Below are 24,868 nucleotides of genomic sequence, written 5' to 3'. Positions count from 1 at the left end.
CAGCAAATAAAGGCGATCACTCACGAGTTAAAATTGATAATCATTTTTTTGTCTAAGTTTATTTTATATCTTTTTGGATTTATAATAATTCTCGAAATGTGTTTTATTAGTTTAGTACTGATGAAGCCGTTTACGGCGTTTACATATCAAAATAAGGCAAAAACACATCTATAAATTTGAATATAAAACCCGAGCACTAATTTCGTCATCTTGCTCAACGCCTCCGTGGCGCAATTGGCTAGCGCGTTCGGCTGTTAACCGAAAGGTTGGTGGTTCGAGCCCACCCGGGGGCGATTATTTTTGCTTTTATTTTACCTTTTAAAGCTGTATTCCTTTATAAGACACTGTTTCAATTTCCAATGCATATGTGTATAATAGTAGTTTATGCAACAGTGATATAATAAGGGTTCTTAAAATTCAAGGGTCGAAGTTACAAAACGAGACGTAGTCGAGTTTTGTAAAAAAAGACCCGAGAATTTTAAGAACCAATTATGAGCTGTTGCATACATTACTTTTTCTATGACAGCTGCAAAAAAAAATTGAGTTATTATTTAAAAAAAAAAGAGTTATTATTGTAAATGAAAACATACCTCTTTCAATCAAGATGATCGGAACTTGTATCTTTAAAAAAAATAAAGCAGTTGTATTATACTCATAAGATGACTGCTAGCAGTCATCTTATGAGCCTATAGACAAATCATTCAAATGACATTGCTTTAGATATCACTGTCAGTCATTTAATTGACACATTTAAGTGCTGGAGTAGAAAAATGTATTTTTAAGACATTTTTCTACTCCAGCACTTAAATGTGTCAATTAAATGACTGACAGTGATATCTAAAGCAATGTCATTTGAATGCTTTGTCTATAGGCTCATAAGATGACTGCTAGCAGTCATCTTATGAGTATAATACAACTGCTTTATTTTTTTTAAAGATACAAGTTCCGATCATCTTGATTGAAAGAGGTATGTTTTCATTTACAATAATAACTCTTTTTTTTTTTAAATAATAACTCTTTTTTTTTAAATAATAACTGTTTTTTTTTAATAATAACTTTTTTTTTAATAATAATTTTAATAATAACTATTTTTTTTAATTTTTTTTTTTTTTTTTTTTTTTTTTGCTGCAGCTGTCATAGAAAAAGTAATGTATGCAACAGCTCATAATTGGTTCTTAAAATTCTCGGGTCTTTTTTTACAAAACTCGACTACGTCTCGTTTTGTAACTTCGACCCTTGAATTTTAAGAACCCTTATTATATCACTGTTGCATAAACTACTATTTATGATACCTAGATTTTCATTTTAATTTTGTGGTAAATATTGGTAGAACATAAAATTGGCAGAAAATTTGAGAGTTGAGAGCGAGTGAAATGGTAGTAGGTAATAAAGTACTAATTCAATGTGAACTTACGAAGACACGAAACAATCAGTGACCATGCCATGATCTTCGATTTTAATCTTCGAAGGAGAAAATGTGAAGGAGCTAAGTATGGCACGGTGCCCAGGGCCCCCAGGGGCTAGGGAAGATGATTAGACAGCTTCTATGCAGGGGTGGCAGGCTTTTCTCTGCAGCTGACAGTATCTAAGCAAAGATCTCCTGGGGCTTTTCAAGTCCTTTTCAGCGCTCGTGGTCACGGGCAAAGATAATGAAATCATACGTTTCACGGGTCACGGGGCAGGATTGTTGGTCGTGTTTAACCTTCATGGCGAGGTACTTGGCATGTAAAAAAGGTAGGTAATTTTTAGTCATCGCCCAGTGTCAATATCTGTAAAAGTGGTAAAAGTGAAACCCGTGTGAAATCCATTGTGAAATCCATATAAAAATTCAGAAAATAAGAGGTACCTATGAAATAAAGTAGTAGTTTTCGCGAACCCCCATGGCTTCGCCATTTTGAATAATTTCCGAAACTTCAATAAATATAGTCCAGAGATCTACGAGAAATGTGACCTGTACCCTTAGCCTGTACCTAAAGAGAACAGCCGGACAGACATACCTTTATGCCAAAGCTGAAACGGACGCGCTTCGCCTACGCTTCTTACTCGGTACGAGTAAGTATCACTACATCACTATCACTAGTATCACTACATACTTAGTATAAAACAAAGTCGCTTCCCGCTGTCTTTATGCCCCAGGTAGGTATGCTTAGTTCTTTAAAACTACGCAACGGATTTTGATGCGGTTTTTTTTAAATAGATATATAGAGTGATTCAAGAGAAAGGTTTATGTATAATTTGCTAACCCGTGTGAAGGCGGGTCGCTTGTAGGTAGTATTAATATATTTCCGAATAGGAGCTCCTTCATCGGTAAGTTTTTCTCAACTACGTATTTGCTCGATTGATAATTTCTTAAAAAAAATATTTTATACATTATTTGAACAAAGATGACGAAAATAAAATCAAACTGAATGCAATAAAAAAACTTTATTATCTACAATAAAATGTCTACAGTACATTAAGCGCTAGAGGTCAATAACTCATTGGAACCATCTTCGTCTATCTTGTAGGGTAGTCGGGTGGTGAAGGTGGGCGGGCCTTGGATGGTAGCTTTGGAGATACGTTGCGGGGGCTGTAAACATTGCAAATAGGTAAGTACATCGATATTAAACTTTCGTGAGACATATTTTAAACTGTTTAGACGACAACGGTTTCACTCACTTGAATTTTTAGTCGCTATTGGTTTACTATATTTTTCTACTCCCGTACTTTTATTTGTCATTTAAAAGGTCGTACACACACCTTTAAACCCCTATGTTATAGTTGTCAAGACAAGTCTTTAATCTATTCCCCAAAAAAGTATTTGTGCATACACGCAGTATCTTTTTGGTACTTTTACGATACTTCGTGTAATCACCACTTAAAAAATATTGTATGAAATATATTGTTGCCAACCTAATTTTAATTCTGACAGATGAGTAACTAGTAGAAACAATAAAATTGCTTCAGCAGTCAGAAACGCGCATGTGACACCCGTAATATAGCAAGATCCATAGACTACGAACACCGCTTAGCGTTGCTTGTTAGTCTCCATAGGCTACTGTGGCCAAAATCGAGAAAAAAACTGTCCAAAATTGTAATTTAACTAAGAGCAAGTACCAGGGCCTCATGAGTTACAAGAAGGTGTCGCTGACCAACCGGCCGTGGGGCGCGGGGCGCGGTGGCCGGGTCGCGTATCTTAGCTGTCCTATATGATTCCACTTGTTTAAAGTATTATTTTTGTTGAATGAAAAATATTTGTTAAATTTACAAATTACATTTTTCAAAGTGCTTGGTCGTAGAAAAAGTATTATATGCAACGTTGTTTAACTGAGTCAAAAAATACTCGTGGCGTCTTTATTAACAATTTTCGGCTTCGCCTCAAATTGTTACTCACGCCACTCGCCTTTTTTGACCCCTCTTAAACAACGGTTGCATAAAATACTATTCTCTATGCTATTGGCGACATGTTTCGGGCCCTCGGGGATCCTTCTTCAGGCTCGAGTACATTAGGTACATTTTAAAAAACATCTTTACTGTAGGTGGCTAGACTGGCTAGATCTTAGTATTTGTGACAATAATTTCTTGAAATGATCGGTTGGCCTCATTATGAAAAAGTCAACCCTAACAATACCATATCATGAAGTGATCAATTCTAAAATGGCAAAATCAAGTCAATATCTATGATTTGGCCACGACCTATAGATAGGTATATAAACGGCTATGTAATTGCGCTCGACAGTGATACGAGTATTATTTTAGTAGATAGATAAATCGCAATACAAGCTAATATAGACGTTTGCCAAGTCAGAGCTCTCCGAGTGATTTAAAGTAGATAAACGTTGCAATGCCTTTTCTCTAGAAACTTCAGTAAATATAATGGGGTCCTTAAAACAGGAGTGTAAAGTGTCATTCAATAGAACTTGCTAACTATGTAAACAAAAGTTACTAGTAAATTGACATTCAGTGTCAATTTTAGAATGGCGGTTTGTTTACATCATGTTTACATAGTTAGCAAGTTCTATTGAATGACAGTGTAGTAGGTAATACAGGTTTTTAAGAGTCGGTAACGGGCATGTAACACCCCTGAAGTTGCAAGCGTCCAAAGACTACGGTGATCGCTTACCATCATGCGGGCCTCATGGTTAGTCACCAACTAAGTTTATTAAAAAAATATATTTTCTGGGCCCGAGTTTGAACTGTTTATTAATAAATAAGTATTAATAACTACCTACCTGATGATTTTTATAATCATCCTCCTCTCCATTCTCCACCATCTCTCCACAATCTGCTTCCCTGTCTTGTGCGTGACCATTTTCGCCATTCCCATTTTTATAGGTATCCTCATGTTCATCGTCCGTTTTAGAGTGATCATCCTCCGTTTTAGAGTTATCATCGTTCGTTTTAGAATGATCATCGTCGGTTTTGGAATGATCATCATCCGTTTTCGAGTGATCATCTTCTTCATCCTCACTTTCTTCATCTTCTTCGTTTTCTTCTGTTTCATCTTTTTCTTCAAGGGGCTCAAATGTTACATCTTTTTCTATTAAGTCTAAAAAATTTATAGTTGTTATTAAAAATTATGTAGGTAGTTAATAAGTTAATTATAATTCCTAAGTAAATTCTATCGATTGTACAGGACTGTAAATATGTAGTTGAAATACAACAGGTTATGTAGTTCACGTACAATAAATTACACAATGCGGTAAATAAAGCATTGGAAAATTATTGGAATAGGTTCATATAAATTCGTAATCATTGACACGAAAATTGGAAAGACCTACAAACAGGTGAACAGGTGATTTGACTCATTTGGCCATGTCGATGTCTGTTTCATTTAAATTCCATATATAGTGCCTATAATTTTTTTTGTCACTTCGAAAATCTCATAGTAAGTCAAACACCGTAATGTCTATCTTATCAATTGTAAACGAAAATATCTGTGTAATTCTAAATTAAAATGAAAGTGAGTTACCTCTAAATCTTAAAGAACCTCGCCTAATGGCAGGCTTGTCCTCCGGCACGTCCACGATGACCGTAGGATTCATTTCTATTGTCACTCCATTGGGCTTCTTCTCATTCTCTTCTTTGTTTGATTCGTCTCCGTCTTTCAACTGAAGATAGGTATTATACATTTTAATATTATAAATAAACACATACCTACGCATAAAAATTATTATTGTTATTATTATTTGCAGCCTGTCGTGTCCCACTGCTGGGCAAAGGCCTCCCCCCAATTTCTCCACAAATCTCTGTCTAGTGCTATGTCTGGCCACTCCTTTAAAAAGCGGCCAAGTGCGAGTCGGACTCGCCCATGAAGGGTTCCGTATTTAGGCGATTTATGACGTATAAAAAAAAACTACTTACTAGATCTCGTTCAAACCAATTTTCGGTGGAAGTTTACATGGTAATGTACATCATATATTTTTTTTAGTTTTATCATTCTCTTATTTTAGAAGTTACGGGGGGGGGGGGGACGGGGACACACATTTTACCACTTTGGAAGTGTCTCTCGCGCAAACTATTCAGTTTAGAAAAAAATGATATTAGAAACCTCAATATCATTTTTGAAGACCTATCCATAGATACCCCACGCGTATGGGTTTGATGAAAAAAAAATTTTTGAATTTCAGTTCAAAGTATGGGGAACCCCAAAAATTTATTGTTTTTTTTCTATTTTTGTGTGAAAATCTTAATGCGGTTCACAGAATACATCTACTTACCAAGTTTCAACAGTATAGTTCTTATAGTTTCGGAGAAAAGTGACTGTGACATACGGACGGACAGACAGACGGACAGACGGACAGACGGACAGACGGACAGACAGACAGACAGACAGACAGACAGACATGACGAATCTATAAGGGTTCCGTTGAAATAGGCAGAGTGCCGGGATGGGAGAAGACACTAAACTCGGGTTCCTTTATTATAGTTTATATCCTGTCACTTTACAAGTCACCACCAATCTCCCTAGTAACTCTAATGATCAACTATATATATTATTAAACTACGTGTCTTGAAGAGGAAATCCCTTATCGGATGGAGAGGTGTTTTATCTGTTTATTAATTCGCTAAGTATCCACTACGTGGTTTACGTGTACATATGTATACTACGAGACCTACGTGTAGATACGCGCATCTGCCTATCACACCTCCCCTGAAAAGGTAAGGGGTTCCCTCCCTCTGAAAATGACTCTATACAAATTTTTTTATTTTCGTGTAGGTACATTCGTCCTTAATTAACACTAAATCTCCTATCTTAAGATTAACAATGCTTGATTTACAATTTCCTTTTAGAATTAAATTATTTTTAACACACCATTGCATTTCACAAGTATAATACTTCACATTTCAAAGTTATAATATCTTATATCGTGTTTTATCCAAGTCCAACTAATCTAAAAATTCCTCCTCAAAAGATGCTGTAGCTGTGATAAGTAGTCATAAATTATAACCATAATTATGTTATTATTACCCATAATCACTACTGCTAAACTTCTGCTCCTGACAATCTTTACATCGTTTTACATAATCCAGTTTTCCCAACAATACTCGTACCTCTTCTGGATACCGTTAATCATTCTAGTTCTACCAGCATATCCACTAGTTAGTAACAGTCATAATCCTTTAAATCATTTCCCGATCGGTAAGTCCGTTTATAAGTAAAAACTAAATAGTTCCTACATAACCTAGGTAATTCATCATGTCCCGCGCGAAAGACATTAATTAGTTAACATTGTAACATACTTTTTACTTGAGCTCATTTCAATATATAACAACTCTACTATATTTAAACTTTTCCACAAAGAGCCATAAGTAATCCTAATGTCTACTTTGGGACCTTCCCATACCATAATCAAGTCTCGTAACGATACGTCTAAGCGTGCCTTCGTTCATGGAGAATCTTGATTCATATAAATTGTAGAGTTCACACAACAACATTATCAGTATCATTTTTTTTTAAACTTCTGCACAGTATACCCAAGTCTCGTAACGATACGTCTTAAGCGTGCCTTCGTTAATAGAGAATCTTGGTTCATGCAAATTGCAGAGTTCACATAATCAATATCATCAGTATCATTTTTACCGGTTCGCTTCGGATCTCCCATCAATCTCGTCAGTGTCCTAAATTATTTACTTCAGCAAATTATTAATCCCGTATATTCCTGTTTCCTTTTCATGATATCTACTACTCTAGGCTGGTCAAGCTCCAAAGACGTAGTATCAGAGTGTCGTGTCCAGTTTATTTGTCTAAGTATAATCCGTTAGAATCCTCAACCAGTAATCCTAAATCCTTTAACATACTTATTTATTTATAATCCGTAAAAACTAAACTTGATAACTTCCTTCCTAAACAAGTTATATCTATGTGATAACTAGTTTTATAAGATCAAATAATTATCTAATCTTCGTTAGACATGAAAAAAAAAACAAATTTATTACATTTGTCATCTAAATCACGTGCTGAATAACATTGACATTACACTAACCGTCTGACCTACAGAAACTACATGATTTCTGCCTACTCGCGAAAACACCCGTCCTCGACCTTGCTGACTCGCACTAATCGCACTGCGATTATGGTTTGAGCGTGCAGAAATAAATTCGATACAATCATTTTTAGAATGCAAAGAAATAAGCGTCTTTAAATAAAAATCGGTAATTATCCGACCATACTATTACCCTGAATCTCCAAGAGTAAATACTCAAATCTTTCTACCGTTTTAAACGCGACTTTTAAAATCCACAGCTGCAACTTCTTTATTACAATTATTTTTAACTAATAAATACACAAAAACATTATCTCCTGCCAATAACTTATTTCTACTTTTAAACACGCAATGCTTCTAATAATTCCTTAAAGTTAACTAAGTAGAAAAATAATTCACACACATTAAAAATAAAAATAATCACTCAAAATACCCTTAATAATTTTCACCTCGCTCGACGCGACGCGACGCTCCACTCCCAGCACCCGGCAGCAATGCGTACCCCGACGCGTAGCCGACGCCATCTCGGACCTCCGACAAATCCAAACCCGCCGAAGCCAATGAAGCAATACTGATACTGCCCGCGGTCACCATAACATTGTCCTTCGCTTATCATTATGATTTTGATCTCATTCTCCGTTTCAGACCACCCATCTTGGTACGTTGATTACCCAAATTAACAACACAATAAATCCCTGGGTAAGCTCGACGCCGCCGACTCGTCCTCAAAGTCCTCTTCACTGTCGTCGTCCATGATGATTTTATACTCGCAGTATCCTCACGCAGAATTCATGTCCACGGCCGCCATGAAATAGGCAGAGTGCCGGGATGGGAGAAGACACTAAACTCGGGTTCCTTTATTATAGTTTATATCCTGTCACTTTACAAGTCACCACCAATCTCCCTAGTAACTCTAATGATCAACTATATATATTATTAAACTACGTGTCTTGAAGAGGAAATCCCTTATCGGATGGAGAGGTGTTTTATCTGTTTATTAATTCGCTAAGTATCCACTACGTGGTTTACGTGTACATATGTATACTACGAGACCTACGTGTAGATACGCGCATCTGCCTATCACACCGTTTTTTGCCATTTGGCTACGGAACCCTAAAAAAAGGAGTCCAGTTCATCCCGCCATCGCCGGCAGGGTCGCATAAAAATATTAAACTAAAATGAACGAAAGTACTTAAAGCTTAGCCCCGATTTTTTATGTCTGTTTATTGTGTTTGAACCACAAATGTATCTTTCCTAATACCTGTTACTTTACCTGCATGAAAGCGAAGCTAGGCTCCTGTAATTTGGTCGCCATTTCTTTGTTCTTCATAATGTTTTCGTCTGTTTCCTTCTCCAGACGAAGCCTATGAGCCTTGTGCGTTCGCCACATCTGTGTTATCAAAAGAGTTTTAAATACTTAGTAGCTACCTTATATTATGAATCTAGCTAACGGTCATTTTAAAATCATCTATGTAATTTCGAAATGTTTGAGGATTGAGAAGTACTCACATGATAACCGCAGTAGCACAGGCCAAGTAGGTAAATAACGATGAGCGCTATGAAGAATTTATCCGTGTTTTCTTCCTCCGCATCAGGCTGTTGGTACAACAGGTCGTAAGGCGTGCGAGACGGCGGGTCCTCGACCCAGGTCTTGTCGCCACTCTGGATATCGCAAGAATAGTCAGCAACGGGTGCGTAGTAGGGCTTCCAAATACCGGACTTCTCACAATACCCGTATTAATACCGAAACTGTCTTCATCAATACCGGGATCCCGGGATCCCGGTATTGGATATGAATCGCTTAAAAATATATACATAGTTTTATTAAAAAGGGGAATTAGAAAGGCTCACTGGAATACCAGATATGTCGTTAAAGCTATTACAACAATAAACAATCAATGCCCCCATCTGCAATAATTTTATTTCACACTCCAGGTTGGCAATAATTTTATCCAATTTATTGACTTCACCTCACCAGTCACATTTGTAGTCCAACTTAACTAACCAGACATTTTTCAAATTTCCGTCAAAAATGGTTTGCCATTATTACAGTTATCCTTGCTCTTTCGTTTTAATTTTTGACAAAATTATAAGAACTGATTATGTTAATGTTAATGTCACCATCGTCATATTCATCACTCACATAACTTCAGGATTCATCCACCACCAACCACCAAATATTTATCTGACGCTAATGCGACGATCTTGTTTCAATAATAAAATGCGGGCTAGAGACCAGTTAGAGTTAGACCAAGTAAAGTCTGCAACGATTTTGATAGTATACGCAGTACGCAGTCCAAGTGGTTATTTGTACGTCATAATTTCATATAAGTTTGATATTTAATATAACACTTTCACTGCGCGTGCTATCAAAATCGTTGCAGACTTTTCTTGGTCTAACTCTAGATGCGTCTGACGTTTAGTAAGCTTTTTGATACAGCCGAATATAATGGATTTAAAGGGTTTATACTGCGCATTGCCCTCATTTTTTAAAATACCGGGATCCCGGTATTGCCTTTAAAAATACCGGCATTGAAAAATGCGTTTAAAAAGACGGGATCCCGAAATACCGGGATCCCGGTATTGGAAGCCCTAGTGCGTAGACAAGGTGCCAATCGTTCACGCTCCGTAGCGTAGTTATCTCTCTCTATCACTCTTCCTTATTAGTGCGACACAGACAGTTGCGTTTCGTTCGCTACCGAGCGTTAACGATTGGCATCTTGTCTATGCACCCTGATTGTTTTATTATTGGGCTTAAAGACAATAAGGTACATAATAATTCTGAAAAAACTAAACGGATGCATCTAGGAGGGGTGTTTTGATAGGAGTTGTATATGATAATGATGACATTATTTTGACAGTAAACTGATAGGCTTATAGCGATGTTAGGATTAGCTAAGCAACCTCTAGACGAAAACAAAAACATTATAGTAGCAAGAAATATGATTAATCTTTCACGAAAATTATTGTAACTCATAATGACTGAGATGATAGCGTGGTGATAGCTATGACGGCGACTCAGACCGTGGCTCAAATGAAAAGAGAACTCGAAAATCCGACGTAGTAGCAGAGTATGCAAGACTTGGAACAGGGATACTTACATGCTAAAATGAGAGAGAAAGAGAGAGAAAGACATAGTTTCGTACTATAAGAAAGCTCCCATTGTGCGCGGAGGCCAGCTGGTCGCGGTCGGGCCAGGCCTCGTCGAACTCGGCGGAGCACTGCGCGCTGCGTACTCCCAGTGCGTTCACCACGTTCACCTGAGACATACATTCATTCCATTTTAATCTGGTCTTCCATTAGGTCCTTTACCAAACTTATTGCTTTACATTACATACAGGAACCCTGCTAGTCTAAAGTGAGAAATCTAAATAAAATTGAAAATGAAACCAAATTTATACGAAACAACACTATTTATAACTAACAGAAAAGATACCACTCAGCATTTGTCGAAGCACGTAGTGCAATGATGCTGATTTTCAGTGAACCCTTGAACCCTACATGGTAATTGCAATGTCTAATTTTAGAGCTTTTGATACCTTTTCGGAGTCGCGTGTGAACATCATGTACTCCTCCAGCGGCTTCATTATGTACTCATTCACTTCCACGAAGATATCTGCGGGCATGGCAGGGTTCAAGTCAATTGAATCATCTATTAGTAGATTTTAGAAGGTTAGACATTGTACATTTAAGTAAATAACTTAGACTTTACTAGACTTTTTATATCTTTTATATCTTTTTTTTTCTGTTTTCTTTCTTTATTTTATGTTTTATTTAGGAACTCCTCAATAAAAATAAGTGCACTCGCTCGAATATATAAAAATAAGTGCACTTACTGGAAAGACATCCGTTGTATCCCTTATAAATTTTGAGCCTTGGGTCACTTGTATTAAGTCCTCCAATTTGAACTTCATTGGATCCAACATCCAGAACTTCCCATGGTCCTTGAACAGGCAGTTTTTCTAAAGGAATTTCTATCCTATCTATTAAAAGAATAGCGTCATCGCCTTCTCTAGTGTAGTATACTGTATGTCTGGCTCCTGAAATTCATATACGATATTATTAATTTCTCGTTTACTTTCGGTATCGACAAATGAGAAATGCTTACCATTTAAGAAATTTCGGTTTTTAACTTCAACTCCATAAGCAGCTTCTTCGCGATCTTCTTCAAATTTAAGATAGCCATCTTGTGTTATTGCTATGAGCAAATAGTAACTGCGTCTGAAGGTAATAAATATGTAGTCAGTTCCCAAATTACCATTTTATCGTCATAAAAAGCAGTTCCTTAATAAGATATTACTTACTGGTTTTCTGTTTGAACTAATAGAAGGACAGTATTTTTCTGGCGCAGGTCGTTGCTTGAGAAAGCCAATTTTATTTTCACCTGGAACGTTTTACAAAAATTAAAAGTAAAACTAGATAGATACACTGAACTTTTTAAATCCGTGCTTATAATAAAAAGAGGCACGGACAAAAATAAAAATGTTGATTTGAAAGGCTACATTATTATATTGGAAGTGTCCTTAAGCAAAATTTTGGATTTTTGATGCGCAGGTCGTTGCTTGAGAAAGCCAATTTTATTTTCACCTGGAACGTTTTACAAAAATTAAAAGTAAAACTAGATAGATACACTGAACTTTTTAAATCCGTGCTTATAATAAAAAGAGGCACGGACAAAAATAAAAATGTTGATTTGAAAGGCTACATTATTATATTGGAAGTGTCCTTAAGCAAAATTTTGGATTTTTGATGTAGATGAGACAATCTGAATGTAAGTTTAGTATGTAAAGAAAAAAATATTATTATAATAATAAACGTTTTGGTACTTCTATTTTTACCTAAGGTACTTAAAAGCACTACTCACTTTTAACACGGGTCCTTTAAGGGTGAACCCTCTCTGCAATATGCTCTCGCCATTAAAATCCGCCCCTTTCTCTTCCATACAATATTCACCAAAATAGCTTGTCAGTTCGCAGTTGCAGCTGCTTTCTTGATTGGTGAAGTCCTCTGTGCATATGCCACCATTTTTGCAGGGTTCGGAGTCGCATTTCATGTCGCATTTAGGTAGAACTCCCGCAGTGTCTGTGAACATGTGGTCTTAGGTTACTTATTTATATTATGGGTTTGCCAGAATCACTTTAAAAACTTCATATTATTGATTTAGATCGTGGGCAAGCGCAATCGAGGAATTCCTTCCATTCCTTAGCAGTAGACAACTCACATAAACTTGGATATCCTTATTCAAAAATACACAAATCATAATTGGTCATGATCAACATTCGACACTCTCATCGACAGGACGAAAAAGAGACCCAAAGTTAAACGTCCACAAACGTTAAACGTTTTAAACATTTCTCCGAGTACTTTTCGGGGACTGGGACTTGAACTAAGAAGTAGGTGTAAAAGTCATCTGTGGTCATTGTTTGTGTAGCTACCTTTGCACCTTATCGAAGAAATTGAAGGATAATTGTACTCTAATATGCGTACCTTGATCCACGTTGTCTTTAGCCTTGCGAGGCAAGTCGACAACATGGTCGGCTATTTTAAAGCCTCTCACACAGCCGACATACCCCCCTTGAGGTAGTATTACGGCACGGGGTGCTAAATGCAGCGAATAGTTGTCATAGCCTCCAAGATTCATCTGAAAATAGTCGGTCGGAGGGGCTGGAGGACGCTGTGGTAAGATAACCTCTGTAAAAAAAAAGATAATTATTTAAATCTAAATTCTTGGTCATTTTTTAGGGTTCCGTACCTCAAAAGGAAAAAACGGAACCCTAATAGGATCACTCGTGTGTCTGTCCGTCCGTCTGTCACAGCCTATTTTCTCCGAAACTACTGGATCAATTAAGTTGAAATTTGGCACACATATGTAAGTTTGTGACCCAAAGATGGACGTGTAACGTAAATAAATGAATTTTAAATATGGAGGATTATTTATAATTTTAGGATAAATAGTTTAGCAGTTATTCAAGAAAATAGGCAAAAAATGACTATCCCCCCCTTATCTCCGAAACTACTGGGTCTAAAATTTGGAAAAAAAAAACAATACACAAAATAGGTCTTTACCTATAGATGACAGGAAAACCTATTAGAAATGTGCAGTCAAGCGTGAGTCGGACTTAATGTACGGAACCCTTGGAACGCGAGTCCGACTCACACTTGGCCGGTTTTTAGGGTTCCGTAGGCAAATGGCAAAAAACGGAACCCTTATAGATTCGTCATGTCTGTCTGTCTGTCTGTCCGTCTGTCCGTGTATGTCACAGTCACTTTTCTCCGAAACTATAAGAACTATACTGTTGAAACTTGGTAAGTAGATGTATTCTGTGAACCGCATTAAGATTTTCACACAAAAATAGAAAAAAAACAATAAATTTTTGGGGTTCCCTATACTTAGAACTGAAACTCAAAATTTTTTTTTTCATCAAACCTATACGTGTGGTGTATCTATGGATAGGTCTTCAAAAATGATATTGAGGTTTCTAATATCATTTTTTTCTAAACTGAATAGTTTGCGCGAGAGACACTTCCAAAGTGGTAAAATGTGTGTCCCCCCCCCTGTAACTTCTAAAATAACAGAATGATAAAACTAAAAAAAATATATGATATACATTACCGTGTAAACTTCCACCGAAAATTGGTTTGAACGAGATCTAGTAAGTAGTTTTTTTTAATACGTCATAAATCGCCTAAATACGGAACCCTTCATGGGCAAGTCCGACTCGCACTTGGCCGCTTTTTATATAATAAATCTTGATAGTCTCACCTAATTCTGGATTGATCCAAGGTTTATTTGTATAATTGCTCAAGAGCTTTGCAACTTTTTCGATTGTAGTATTTTTGTCATTAACGTGTAACGTCGTGGTATGATTCGTTCTTATTATAGCAATTTGAACACTCTCTCCTCTATTTATATTTTCATACGTTACATTCATTTGAATTATTTCGTCCTCATGATTAAACAGATAAATTATTTCACTTCCATTATGTATAAACAGATGGATGAAGTTATTAAGATTATCGTTTGCGTATAACACTAAAGAATTATCATCATAGGTTCTTAGGTTCATGAGTACATTTTCTGTCATCATTTTCTTCAGTCTGTGTTTTTCATTATCTGTTGAATTGTCCACTAAATAATTCTTCTTCAAGTAAGCTTCCTTTGTTTGGAACGTTAAAGCTTTTATGTTTATGTCTGTAAAAGAGAAATATGTGATGATTTTCATCACCAAAATGTCTTCATCATTGGTGTTACACATTAATTTAAATATTTTTATTAGCATTCATTTACTTACTTTCTTCACAATGTGTTCCTAAATGAGCCCAGGGATTTTTGCAAATGCATTCATAACTGGACCAGAGTTCCTTGCAAGTGGCTTTATTTTGGCATGGATTTGGAACACAAGACGGCTTGCAGTCTTTGATGATTTCAGACAAATGTACGGACATGTAGCTGTAAATGTCAAGGATTTCACCGTTCACTACAAGGCCTCTGAAACATCCTATTAGACCTTGACTTACAGCGGCAGCGGATTTCTTAAAATGTTCTCTGGAATAAAAAATAATTCATGCTATCGTCATGGTTTGTTTCATGCTATCGGAATGGTGGTTATGGTTACCATGCCTGTAACTTACGAGTTGGTCGTTGCGGTCGTATTTTGTAAAGGAAACACGAAACAAATACACTACACTTACAAAATTAGGAATAAAATTCGACGTTTAGTTTAAATTTAAATTATATACCTAGTTAAAATGGTCAGATATTATATTTTCCGGATTTGGACCTATATCAATATGGTCCCTTTACTTAGGGTGGAAAATAAGTACTTTCTGCCGTAAGTACCGGCTAAAGTCAGGTGGAACATAAACAACCATATTGGACCAGCACACCTACTCTAGAAACAAAAGAGTAGCTAGTAATGCACGACTTACGCAGTAGCTCCGCCTATGAACATGGAGCCCTCAAACGGTCCGAACTCCTCCTCCTGCAGCAAGTTCAGCATCTGGTACTCGGTGTTTAGCATGAACCTCACGTGGTAGAAGTTGTAGTCGATCCAGATCTTGTGCCATTCACCCCCGTTCAGTTTCCTCTTCGAGTTGATTACTAGTTTTCTATTTGTGCCCGTGTTTAGAGTGAAGTTGAATGTCAGTTCGTGTTCTGTAATTCAATTACTTATATTTTAAAATAGTTTTGCTCTTATATTCGATCCTTCGTAGGGAATTTGTTTCTGGATAGCTTGCTATTATTAAACTATACTTAAAAAAAGTACTTACCACTAGTCAACGCGACCATGAACGATGGGTAGTTGGGTCTGATAGGTGGTTGAAATAGCAAAATGGCGCTGGTGCCAGTTGTGCGGAAACTGAAGGCGATGTCACCCTTCCTCCAACCCGGCACTTCGATGTACGACTGTGACGTTGTAAATGTCACTACGTATCTTTGGGTATCTGGGGGCAACGTAATATGTTATACTTTAAATAAAACAGCCTACACTATTATGCTTAAGACGGCACTCCTCCCCTTACCCGAGGATCAGGACCGATCTCCGCAAGTTAAGTAACTTCGCTTGAAGCAGAATGATGAGATGTCCGTTAGATTGTTGATTCTAGTTTTTGTCACAGCGGTCAAAGAGGTTGTCGAGCGGCTTGGAAAATTCTACCAGAAAAGCAAACTCCTTACCTACTTGACAAAAGCTTCTAAGTAATAGTAGCTATTAAGGATGCAATCGAAAAGTGCTACGATGAGGGAAAGGGTATTTGATCTAACCAAAGTATCCTTACTCGTCTCAACACATTCCAAAGGCCCTAAGGTGATCCTGCCCTGGGCTTCCTCGGTTAGGTCCTTTTGCTGCAGGAAGAACATCTCCGTAATGCCCAAGCTGCTCGGCACCACGAAAGTTCCCTCGTCAGAGTGCCATTTGTTTTCGTTAGCATCACAGTTGCAAGTTTGGTTTGGGAAGATGCAAGTTGAGTTGATTCCACAGGAGCAGTAACCTCTTTAAAAATAAACAAAATGACTGTTACTCGTACCTGAGGTTCAAGACGTGTGTGGTATGTGTACATATCTTATTGGAATTCATGTCTAAGGTCACAACGTAGGTTATAAAATGGAAATAATCATTAAAAATTGTAATAACTGAATTAAATACCTCTTGACATCTCCCAAATAATCCACGGTATCATTAGAAGACGATATGAACCAAGTAGAACTATGTAGCTCCAATGGCGCCATATTGCAATCGTATTTGATATATTGCCGACAAAACAGAGAGTGGGAGATGAGCTCCTGAAGCATTTCTGCCGTGAATTCGCGATACTTTATCCGGAAGCTGAAATCTTGGCCTGATGCAGATCGGACATCCTGAAATGCAAATAACCAATATTTATTTTACATCCTAACATAATTTTAAATATATATTTCGAATAAATTGGTTTTCAGATAAAAGTTTTAAGGTTCACATCAAGTTTGATTCTCCATAATAGATGGAATTTTATGACGAGCAATAAAAGTTTATCGGGAAACAAGAATAATTATTTACCTACATGCTTTTAAGGATTTATCGTTACATTCTGGAAGGAGAAAAGGTCCAATGGTCACTATCGCTGAATTTGGATACTAAAATTTACGAGAAAATATATACCCTAGCTTTTAAGCTGGTCTATCAAGTCCTCTCAATGACAAAGTAGTTGCAAGCAGCAGAGGACCAAATTGACTCTCAAAATGTAGCAGGCTTTTATAGTTCAACACATTTAAAATAATACATACCACTTGGCTAGGTAGATTATGTTCAACAACCGTGGTAGAAGAATCTGCGTCGATTTGAAATTCGCACTTGACATGTGCCGGTGGGAATTTGCCGTTGCCATCGATGTCGATGAGGTACACGTCGTTTCTGGTGTAGCCGAGGAGGGCTAGCTCCTCGCATGTCTTGCGAAATGTGGCGAAGTGACAATTTACCCCTATGTATCCTGTAAATAACAAGTTTAAAAAACTTAATGATTTCCTGATGCTAATTCGTGTTTGTTTTGCAAATACGTGTCGCGCACGCATTGCTATTCAATAATGAAAATGTGCATTAAACAGTTATCTTATCCTATTTTCTTCTATGTGTCACCCTCCAAAAAAATACATTTAATTTCTCCCATATGCCGAAATGAGATGGATTGGAGTTTATTTGTCTTAAGTAGTAGGTATACTTATTATAAGAGCGTCCAATGTTGGCATGCACTTTTCCGGCTTAAAGCTTGGAGCAGATGCTTGCAGGTATTGGGTCTCGTGCAGGGGTCCAAGTATTCTGTAGTCATCTCTATATCCTCGCCCACCAGTCGCTCCGTGTTTACAATAATATTTTAACGGTCATATAAAGACTATTCAAGACAGTAAAATAGTAGGCTGCCAACATACCAGTTTTCTCACAGTCGCAGATGACCCTGTCTTCTCTGATGGAGCAGATGCCGCCGTGTTCGCAGGTGTTGGGCCTCGTGCAGGGGTCCACGTATCTGCAGTCGTCGATGGCCACTTCGCCGACAACTCGCTCCGTGTTTATTACGTATCTGCAATGATCGAATTTGAAAACATTGCAAACGTTTTGAGGTTTTTTCAAGGGACTATAGAGTCTACACATTTTAGTGTTTTCTTAGAAGGACTTTCACTTGGTTTTTAAAGGGAACATATGTGATGCACTTGGTGTTGCAAGCGACCATCAGCTACGGTAACCAGCGAAGAAGTGTTGATGATTGTTTTCCTTTTATGTTGAATTTTCAAACATTTGTTTTTGATAGCTATTGAAAGTTTTGTAACTTTTCATTTCTCAAGCATTGAAAGTGGTTTATTGTTTGTCTATGAAGCGGGTTGAAAGTTATACGTTTCGGCCCCAGGGAGTTTTACTTTCCAGCCATATTTCATCAATTTCACATATTATTCTTACTGTACAAATAACTTATTCTCGGGGAAAAAAATAAAATGTGTACCTTGGTTCTATAAGGAGTCCATTGATTTTAACATTCCTCATGCATCCGATCAGGCCCAAGTTGGCCGACTTAAGACCGCTACCAATGACTATTTTGTCTTGAAGACTGAAGTCCAAACCTAAAAAAATAATAGCCTGTTCAGTGTTCACAAACAACCGAAATTATACCTTAATCATTTTTTCACACCACCTTTTTTAAACAGGGCTTTTTTTGCCTCCTAGGAGGGATCAAAGTGGCAGTTTTTGTTCTAATAATTTAGATATACTTATTAGGTCATCGCGCCATATTCATGTGATTGAGAGAATTATCCTTTATAAATTAGATGAAAAATACTTACCAAACATTTGTGCTGGTTTATTATTATGGTCCACAGTCAGCTTGAATCTTCCTTTAGTATATTCTAATTCGACAGTGTGCCAATCATTGCTAGCATTAAATTTTACGGACTTCAATACAGTCACATTTTTTCCTACGTCTGACACTAGCTCAAATCTTATTTCTTCTTTTACCATCCTCACCTAGAAATGTATGAATAATATAATATGGCGGTGAAAATTACGTGACTAACTATAAACGCCAGGTTAAAAATATTAGCAAAAATACTATCATTTATTAGAAACTTCCGTTGGCGTCTTTATATTTCGTTTCATATAGCGCATTACCTGTGCAGTTTATTACATATTTAAGAATATCGTTAATAAAATTGAAGGTACCTAAAAGAATCTTGGCCACGGCTACTCAAATCAAAACCAGAGGAATCCAAAGCAACTAGCAACTAGTTCATGTCTTTTATTGCAGTGCAACTTGAGGATAATTACCCAAAATATTAACTGACGTAGAGAAGGACAAAAGGAAACTTAATAATGTTAAGTACTACGTTTAAAAGATAAGACTGTATACGAGCTGTAGATTGAAATATTAATTTTATCTCACCTCCCAATAGCCTTGACCAGAAGCAGTCGTAGTCTCGCTATAGGCCAAAACTGCCATGTTCTTGCTTGTTTTGAACTCAAATATTAAATTAAAGCTATGCGTGTTATTATGCACAGGCCACCAAATATGTGATGTTGCGAATGGATAAGTAATTGGTATCACTTCTATATCGATTTCTTCAAACTCGGGATCAAGAGCTCCAATGTAATGAACCTTAGGATTGTTCTGTTTTAACACGTAAAGTATCGACACGTCGTTGTAGTATACATATTTGAGATTACCAGCGAAGTTATTGAATGATTTCAATCCTTTCATCTTGTGTAAATCAGGTCCACCACCTAAATAAATTTCCGGATCAATATAGACAAACTTGGCTTCCCCGGGAGTCTCATAAGTTTCTATCACGCCATTCAAGTAAACAACGAGTATCTTTTCATGAAGAGTTACTGTTAAGTTATGCCATTGGTTGTCGTTGACATTGTGGCCAATGTAGTCGTCTATGGGACCGTCTCCGAGGTCTATTTGGAAGGCAACTTTCCTTTGATGGACTGAGAGAGCTATGTAATGATGCTTGTCGTCGATTTGGCCGCTGGCGTAGAAAAGTGCTGAGTCGTCGAAACGTGTCTGGAAATTTAATAAGTGGAAATGATGTCTTGAACTCGAACACAAGAAGCTGAGCGAATACGGTCAAGTGAACAGCCGTGGCCGCGTTCTTGAAGACTTCAAGAAAAGCAGCAAAATCAAGACATAAAATCATGTAACGAGATACGTTATCTCATAATTAACCCCAATGAATGTCATCATGTAACTGAATATCGTTCGACAACCTCCCGATCATGTCCAATTACAGACCTCGAGCAATTATCGGCTCATTACGTGACTTTTAGTCAGCTTATTCTGGCCAAGCTCAATAAACGTAAATGATGACATGCAATTTTATATATTTAATGTTATTAAAGCTTTAAAAGTATGCCTACTTTTCTACAATTATTAACAACCAGAGGTTCTATTATATACTCGACATAGTAACAGGCTAAGAACTAGCTGTGAAATGGCTATTTTATCATAAATTTTTACTAGACTATCCTGACGATTCTTTATTTTTAAACTTCTTTCTTCTTTATTTGTCATGACTATTCTTTATTTCTCTACCGCGCATAATAGGCTAACAGCCGTATAATATTGTAAAACTCATTATGTTTTTTTCGTATAGTGGTTTTCCATAGATTCTTATGTGTAGTGTGGCTGCGGCATCATTCGAAAGGGCAAAACGATACTTCTTGGTTAGGCCCTCAGGAGTCGTTATTAAATAATTACTCAGGTATATAACTTACTTTAAAATGCAAGCTGACCCTTGTATTGGTGGAATGCACCCGGTCCTTCCAATCATACACCCTGTATGACACGTAACTCGACCCTCGAAGAGTCAGCACTGTGGCAGCTGCAATGTCATCGTTGACGTAATAGGTTAGGAATGAAAATTCCTGGGCTGGCCACTTAGAAAAGATAAGTTTTCTCATTTATCAGAATCCAGAAACTTTCAGTATGACCCACGTACCACAACCACATTACTGGTTTCAGTGCTTCCGATCAGTAGATGGAGCATAACAGGCATGCATATGCAGAAAAACAAGATTTGTCTCATCGGATTCCGAAAGTTAAGAACATTGGACTGGAACCTAATTTCTAGCTGAGACTTTTACCGGTTCAGGCTGTATCAATAGTGAAACAAATTTTCTAATGTTGATTTATTTTCCAGAACAGAAAAGACATTAAAGAAGTGGATGTAAAGCTCGCGAAATCTGTAAGTACTCTAAGTAGTGAGCGTGAATTGTCACTTTACTAGGTTTCATTATGTGAGATCTAGCATGCAGTAATCTATGACGTAATACATTCCCAATTATAAGGTGAAAGTGGATAATTATCGCTTTTTGTATGTACCTATTATAAATAGTTTACGATGTACAGGTAATCCGGAAATTGGTGTTACGTGGAGCTATCACTATCACCAAATTTGAACAATTTAGATAAACCGGTTCGCTTGTTTTTGATGCACCATCGTGCACACTTTTTACTGATCACTTATAGACCTTATTGCACAGATATACGGTTCAACGAATGTCAGTTAGGATTGTTGCTGTTAATATTTTAAATAAGGATGGTTTCGTTTTTAGTTCCGAAAAGTCCAAACCTCAGGCTGATTTTAGATATGTTTAAGTTTTTCTTGGATTTTCCTCACGTTTGAATATGTTTTCATATTTACTATCGCGGATCCATTTAATATGAGATGTTTAAGTTTAGATTTATACTAAACATGACTTTGAAATAGCTATTTACCTAATTACTCCGGGTACATTTGGTTGAACGTAAATTATTTTACTCACTGTAAAAGTCGCACAAGTCCTCTTCATATCTAGTTCCAAAGCAGTCACACCTATACCCATTGTACTCATTAATACATCTCGACCCTTGGAAGCATAGGTTCTCTAGCGTCCTGCATTTGTCTATACAACCTTCCTTGACGTTTTCGTGTTTAGTTGCGATTAGTGGTACAATGGGAAGGAGGTCTGAGGCCGCCTTGCCGGAGCTTAGGACCATGTCACTGATGCAACCCACGAAGGATTCTATGATGTATTTGACCCCGTGGAGCTTTTCTTCTGAGCTTAAACCTGGAAATACAGAGGTAGGTACCTACTTATAACGAAGATGGTTTACGGACCGATGTGCCGCTGGAAATTTTCCAAGTTTGCGAAGTTGTGTCAAAAGCAAATTTCGGAAAGTTTTCGTATTTTTCCATTTCCAAAATAGAACTTTCGTTAAAATTTCTGTGAACATTTACAACTTCTGTATGAAAGTTTTTCGCATCTTGCACGTCTGCTCTGGAGGTACTTAATTTGCATCGGCGCATATATCGTTAAAATACACTAATATGTCAATTATTAATCTCTGTCTGTCAATTGTTAATCATTTCTTCAAATCGCGTTATTGTAATCCTTTCAAATCAATTAATTTATTAAATGTCTTCAGGACAATCTACATCAAGCAACAAACCTCCTGGCTTATTTATCTAAATTAGCAATTTATTAAATTACAGTATTGCTATCATTATCATTGTTATCATTGCTACTCGTATTTTCAATAATAATGCTTACCTCCGATGAGTATAACAGATGTCAAGTTATCAGTAATTCCATAATTTGTATCGAAGCTTAAACCCTGAAAAAAGAAAAGAGTTCTTAACATGTATTTTTAAACATGTTTTAGTCTTAAATAGTTAGTTAAAAAGTAAAACGTAGTGGTCGTAATAACTTACCTTGAGGTACACCTCTTCCTTCATCTGGTCCACTTTGGCTATGAGTCGTGCGCCGTGTACGTCTATTGTGACCTGCACACTGTGCCACTGGTCCCTGTTCAGGGCGCGGCCAACCGTCACGGATGTCAGGTGTTTACCGAATACGTGGACCACTGGAAGATTTTAGGATACTATACAATGGTTCTTAGAAAGGTCACTCAAACGCAATGTGCACTCAATATTCAGTATACAGTTATAATAGCTAGAGGCAATGTTTGCTTTTAGCATACAATACTTCGACATTAATACCTATAACAGAGATCAGGTTGGCGTATGTTTAAAATTAAAATCTAGTCGCAGTAGAAATTACAGATTTAAGTGTGAGACAAGAAAACCCGCATGCGGCTTGATTTGCTGACCCTTAACCTACAGCATTTCACCCGCCCATCCCAGCTAACATTTTTTTGTTAATATAATTGTAAAGATATACCTTTTAGTTCTCCTTTCTCCACAATAACATATAAAGCGTATGGCTGCATTTTGAACACAGGATTCTTGACATTGTGGTAAACTAATAGACCATGAGGTAGCCTCGTGCGAAACTTAAATGATATTTCTCTGCATAATCTGAAAAAGTAGAAATTTTTAATAAGTTTTTTAATTATTTGAATTTCAATACAAGCTTTTGTCACCAATACTTTATTCAATAGTCATCGAAGCGACTCTAAAAAACCCAAACTCACTGAGGTTGAGCTCAGTTCCAATCGGCACTTTCAGTAACCATCCTCAGATCAGCTTGATGTTATCATAATATTGTATGGTTTTTGTCTGCCATAAATATACCACATTTGTGGCCAATTAAGTAAACATCAGAAAGTCAAAAAAGAAAGTGTTGACAAACTTAATTACGCGCCAAATTAAAAGTTTGTAAGAAGTCGAGTCGCAGGGATCGGCGGAATGGGCGATATCTTCCTCATTATTACTGTAAGTATAAGTATGCCATATATTTCTTACCTTAACTGAAACCTCTGTATAATATCACCATCCAGTTGTATAAACGTGTTATTCTCCGCAAACATAAAGGTCCTATGGTGTCCAGATTCCGCGAAAGTCAGGAATCGGTCGCGGTCGCTCGGCGGTATGGGCGGTATGACAGTCGCGTATGTGGAGGTCGATATGTTGTATGTGGAAGCACTGGAGGCTGTTGGAGTTAATGCTAGCGTTGTTGGTGGTAGAACTGTTGATTGGATAAAATGCGTTTTGTTTGAAATTTAATTACTGTTAAACTTAGGGCCCCATGGATGTACCTGGCGTTCTAGCATAAGTTGCGTTCTCGCGCGCGAGTCCATACTTGAAGTCGCGCTTGATGTATGGAGTCGCGCGCGAGAACGCAACTCATGCTAGACCGTCTGGTCTACAAGTACCTACTCGTAAACTGGCCAACAATAGTTCCTATTTAATGTAAAATACTCACTATAATTTTATAAGTACACAGGTAACAGGATCTGAATAAAGGATGTGATAAATGTTAACGTAAAGGCTTGGCTTAAAGTATGATGGTCCTAATATGGATGGTTCGTTTTCTATGATGAATTATCGGTGATCAGGTGATGCTTTCTATAGAATACCTACGAACAGGGATCGGATACCGGTATTTTTTGTATGGGAACGGAAACGGTATTTTTTCGTTCTTTGCTAATTACTTCATTTCTAATTGGGCAATCTAATAATACGAAGTCGTAACCTACAAACACAACCGAGTGCTACATTTCGAGTATAAAATAATTCGAAAAATATGGTTATTTCTATGTTTTTGCAAAAAACCGGTTCCGATCCCTGCCTACGAAGTGTCGAACGCGTCATACTTTTAGGTGTGTGTCTAGATAGAAATCTCAAGTTTTACTTCTTATAAATAATTCAATAATTTGATAGGGGTTGCTCCCCATGTCCCTTAGTAAGTTTAGTACTAAGTTAATTGTAATGTAATTCTATATAAAAATAAACAGTTTTTTTTATATATAAATGCTCTTCAATTAGAAGGTTTCCCTTAACTCAACAACTACAGGAATCTTACCTTTCTCATCTGGAGTGAGGTCCACGGGCAAGCTGCTTTCAACATCAGCTGTCCCACATAAAATGTGAAGTGCCAGCCAGCTTACTAGGATCCCTCTTCTTTGCCACAGACCCATTCTGTGTGAAGGTCATTTAT

The 24,868-nt window shown here is 37.1% G+C and overlaps 1 protein-coding gene and 1 non-coding gene across 2 annotated transcripts; one reads left to right on the top strand and one right to left on the bottom strand.

Moving 5' to 3' along the window:
- The first annotated feature begins 219 nt into the window (after positions 1 to 219).
- On the top strand, positions 220 to 293 carry Trnan-guu (transfer RNA asparagine (anticodon GUU)). Its single transcript has one exon. It is a non-coding gene; the product is annotated as a tRNA-Asn (tRNA).
- A 2,162-nt stretch (positions 294 to 2,455) lies between these two features.
- LOC134652060 (axotactin) lies at positions 2,456 to 24,868 on the bottom strand. Its single transcript, XM_063507210.1, has 30 exons — positions 24,734 to 24,868; positions 23,674 to 23,896; positions 23,150 to 23,286; positions 22,681 to 22,832; positions 22,520 to 22,583; positions 21,752 to 22,036; positions 20,702 to 20,808; positions 19,368 to 19,991; positions 18,772 to 18,952; positions 18,435 to 18,552; positions 17,869 to 18,017; positions 17,230 to 17,432; positions 16,613 to 16,824; positions 16,245 to 16,459; positions 15,738 to 15,911; positions 15,396 to 15,621; positions 14,759 to 15,012; positions 14,230 to 14,658; positions 12,954 to 13,157; positions 12,331 to 12,548; positions 11,771 to 11,850; positions 11,575 to 11,687; positions 11,303 to 11,506; positions 11,006 to 11,082; positions 10,613 to 10,726; positions 8,976 to 9,128; positions 8,740 to 8,856; positions 4,952 to 5,090; positions 4,212 to 4,528; positions 2,456 to 2,569 (listed from the first exon to the last, which is right to left on the bottom strand). Exons 1-30 carry the CDS (start codon positions 24,846 to 24,848, stop codon positions 2,456 to 2,458), a joined length of 5,718 nt encoding a protein of 1,905 aa, XP_063363280.1. The 5' UTR covers positions 24,849 to 24,868.

This window comes from Cydia amplana, chromosome 11 (genome assembly GCF_948474715.1).
Source record: "Cydia amplana chromosome 11, ilCydAmpl1.1, whole genome shotgun sequence".
In the NCBI taxonomy this organism is placed as follows: Eukaryota; Metazoa; Arthropoda; class Insecta; order Lepidoptera; family Tortricidae; genus Cydia; species Cydia amplana.
Note: the sequence above shows the minus strand (reverse complement) of the source record. Positions and strands in the feature narration are given on the sequence as shown.